The following is a 3,126-nucleotide window of genomic DNA, read 5'->3' as shown; positions in this document are numbered from 1 at the left end:
CATCAACGCATATGCAGAACTGTAATTTTCATTAATAGGAAAAACTCCTGGGAAACCATGTCACCCAACTCTCAACTACTGCTATTATCTCTGACAGAGTAGGGTCGGAAACTACTGCTTCTATATTTGCCAGCGGAGTACTTAATGACACTGTCCTATGAAATTCGTCAAGCTCCGATTGGCACATGGGTTTTATAGTAGAGCTATTAGAACTATGCTCAAAAACCTACCACCAAACTCAATCCAATTGGAAGCAAACGCGTTCTATCAAGTTAGTGGATTTTCTCTGCAATTTGGCTAATGCGAAAGGGTACTCTCAGCAGTGACAAATATGAAAGTGACAATGTACATTTCTTAGGACAAAGCAGTAAAGACGTTTATGAATTGACTGATGTATTTAAAAACTAAAGCCACACTAAGCTTAGCCCCCTTCTCGTTTTTTGCTGCTAGTACGTGAATTTCATCAACAGTCACCACCCACCAATGAGCTACCGCATTTTGCACCACTGGCTAATATTTCTCATCATTGTGGCTTTGCAGCAAACTGAGGGCTCTATCTTTTGACATCAAGAAGCCTACTCATAAATGCAAATACAAAAAATGTATTCATTTTGAAGTAATTTGTACTCCCGGGGAATTTAAGGATATTGACTTTAAACGAAGTTGGGGTTACCAGCCTAATTTTCAAGAAAATGGTGGTTGTATGTTTAAATTAGTGGTTAGTGGCCATTTTGTAAGTACTTTTATCACTGGTGTCTATGGCAGAGATATAATGCCACATGTCAAATCGTAGGCTGGTGACACAAAAAATTATATATTGTGCATGAATGTGTACTTTTGTTGACCTGAATTATCTAAAAAAATCTTTGTTTTAAAAAGTGTCCAAAACACATAACATTGTGCGATTTTTTAAAAGTATTAGTTTCATTGTTTCCAGCAATGCCCGTTTACCAAGAAATCTTTTTCTTTGTTCCAAACAGTACTTGTTTTTTTCGTTCTCATCGATACCTGTTTACTGGGAAGGTACTGTTTTTCATGACCAACGATGCGACGAGTGGTGTGAATACATGATTATTCTACTGAATGATCTAAAGCACGTGATACGTGGTTGAATGCAACATGAAGTTCACTACATGTACATGAATCAGACGCGATTTTTACACGTCATTTCCCATTTCCCTTCCATACAGAAAAAAATAAGTAACACACGTACACCGTGACACTACACAGCCCGCAACAGGGCTGCAGAAAAAAAAATTGCTAGTGGAAGTTAAGTCTGTTTTTGGTCTCGATTATATTAAATGTTTACTAAACTTTGCTTAAAGTACATACAAAGTATTCTCGTACATATGTGAAGCAAAATAATGCCAAATGGTATTTAAACAATGAGGCAACTTTTTTGTTGTGTGTAGTTTTCTTTTTTGATGATTTTGAAAAACTTGATCTAATAATATGCATGTCAACATACACTGTTATATATGACCACATATATGGAATCTCCTTAAATCTTTACCCTAAATTATTTTTTATTTTTTTAAATTACAAGTACTGCACTGAATATTAAACCTGAACATACTAGTATATATAATATGTCTGGGACGTCTGAACCCATGCATGAAAATGACCAGTGGTGGCGCTGTTTTGTCATGTGTCAATAACGGCCTCTACAGATCGTAAGATGGATGTTTGAGTCGCCGAGCAGTCGACGAATATTTACGACAAGTAGTGTTATGTAAAACTGAGAACCGTTTGTTGACATTGTTGTCTTTTCCAGACACTGGACTGAAGAATGATAATTTGCGTAATTGATTTCGAAAAGTGTCCGAGTAATGTATATAAATGTATGGATTAATTGCGTATCCTACAAATACAAACCAGATGACAACAAGATAAAGACACAGGATATTATCTCGATACATTCTAAAACCTGAGGCAGAAACTAAAGACATACAAATAAAAGGTAGCCACGATATTATGAAAACCAACAGAACCCAAATCATCATTTTTGACAATCTCTTCCTGAGGCTTATGTGTTCCACGTTCATGTTCACACTTGTTTTACGTAGTTTGTATATTATGCTCAAGTACGCCGGAATTGCCGTAAGAATCGGTGTAACTAAGAACGCCGTTAGCAGAAATGTATAATATGCCGGTGAGGCGATCCGCTTACTGTCAATTTCTGTTAGGCAAAATGTTCTGATTGTGTAGTCATCATAACCGTATGTCGATATCCGGACAACGGATGCCGCGGAGGACTGCAACGCCAAGGGTAACATGAACACACTGCATACGACCCACGTCAGTACGGTGATCACGATGGCCGTCTTCACTGTGCACGCCGTACGGAACTTCATCGGACGACAAACAGCGATGTAGCGCTCAATGCTAAGTACTAACATCGTGAGTAAAGACGATGAGCCCGAGACCAATGTCACAAACGAGGTCACGTGACAAATTGTATCGTTTAACTGGTTCGGAGTCAAAGTCGAAAATATTAGAGATAGTATTTTCACAGGCGCGTCCATCAATAACATCGACAGGTTACACATTGCGAGGTTGGCTAAGTAGATGTTTGACACAGTCCTCAAACCGCGACCCCGACATAGAGCGTAAAGAAGCATGGTATTTCCGATCGTCCCCACTGTTATAGTTAGTCCATAAACTGTTACAAATAGGTAGCGCATTCCTGGGTAAGCCGTGACGTCATTTATGCTGATCCCAGACGATTTTGAAATATTAGAGGCAAACAGATTGGGAATCATAACGACATGCAAGCAGAAGACACCAAGATGAGAAAGATCGACATACAGATAGATGGATGGATGTATTTCCTACAGCCACACCACGTCAGAACAGCGGTTAATTGAGCGGCTATACAATTTCACTTGCTATATAATCCCCGGCTCAAGACTGAAGACAAGCTTGAAGCTTTAAGTCACGTGACACTTGTGCCGAGCTGAGCAGGGGGGCCCAACAGTCTGCAGGCAATGTATGTGCTGCGTCGACGATCGTTTTGACAGTTACTGTAGCGTAGGTCTCAGAGGACGACGCAAGAAAGGTTAAAACGTGCGAAGTGTACTTAGTAATGACAAGCATGCATGTCACGATAAATTATCTCTACCGAGA

General features: G+C 39.4%; 1 protein-coding gene across 1 annotated transcript; it reads right to left on the bottom strand.

Annotated features, from left to right (window-relative positions):
* Positions 1–1,532: 1,532 nt before the first annotated feature.
* On the bottom strand, positions 1,533–2,399 carry LOC144359454 (somatostatin receptor type 2-like). The gene has a single exon (XM_078012633.2). It carries the CDS (start codon positions 2,397–2,399, stop codon positions 1,665–1,667), a length of 735 nt encoding a protein of 244 aa, XP_077868759.1. The 3' UTR covers positions 1,533–1,664.
* Positions 2,400–3,126: the final 727 nt, after the last annotated feature.

The sequence above is a fragment of the Saccoglossus kowalevskii genome, chromosome 2 (genome assembly GCF_978046115.1).
Source record: "Saccoglossus kowalevskii chromosome 2, keSacKowa6.1, whole genome shotgun sequence".
NCBI classification, from domain to species: domain Eukaryota; kingdom Metazoa; phylum Hemichordata; class Enteropneusta; family Harrimaniidae; genus Saccoglossus; species Saccoglossus kowalevskii.
Note: the sequence above shows the minus strand (reverse complement) of the source record. Positions and strands in the feature narration are given on the sequence as shown.

Bases quoted from the DNA above. Each gene is read 5' to 3' on its own strand.
- LOC144359454 (XM_078012633.2), bottom strand. From the start codon at position 2,399: ATGTTAGTACTTAGCATTGAGCGCTACATCGCTGTTTGTCGTCCGATG.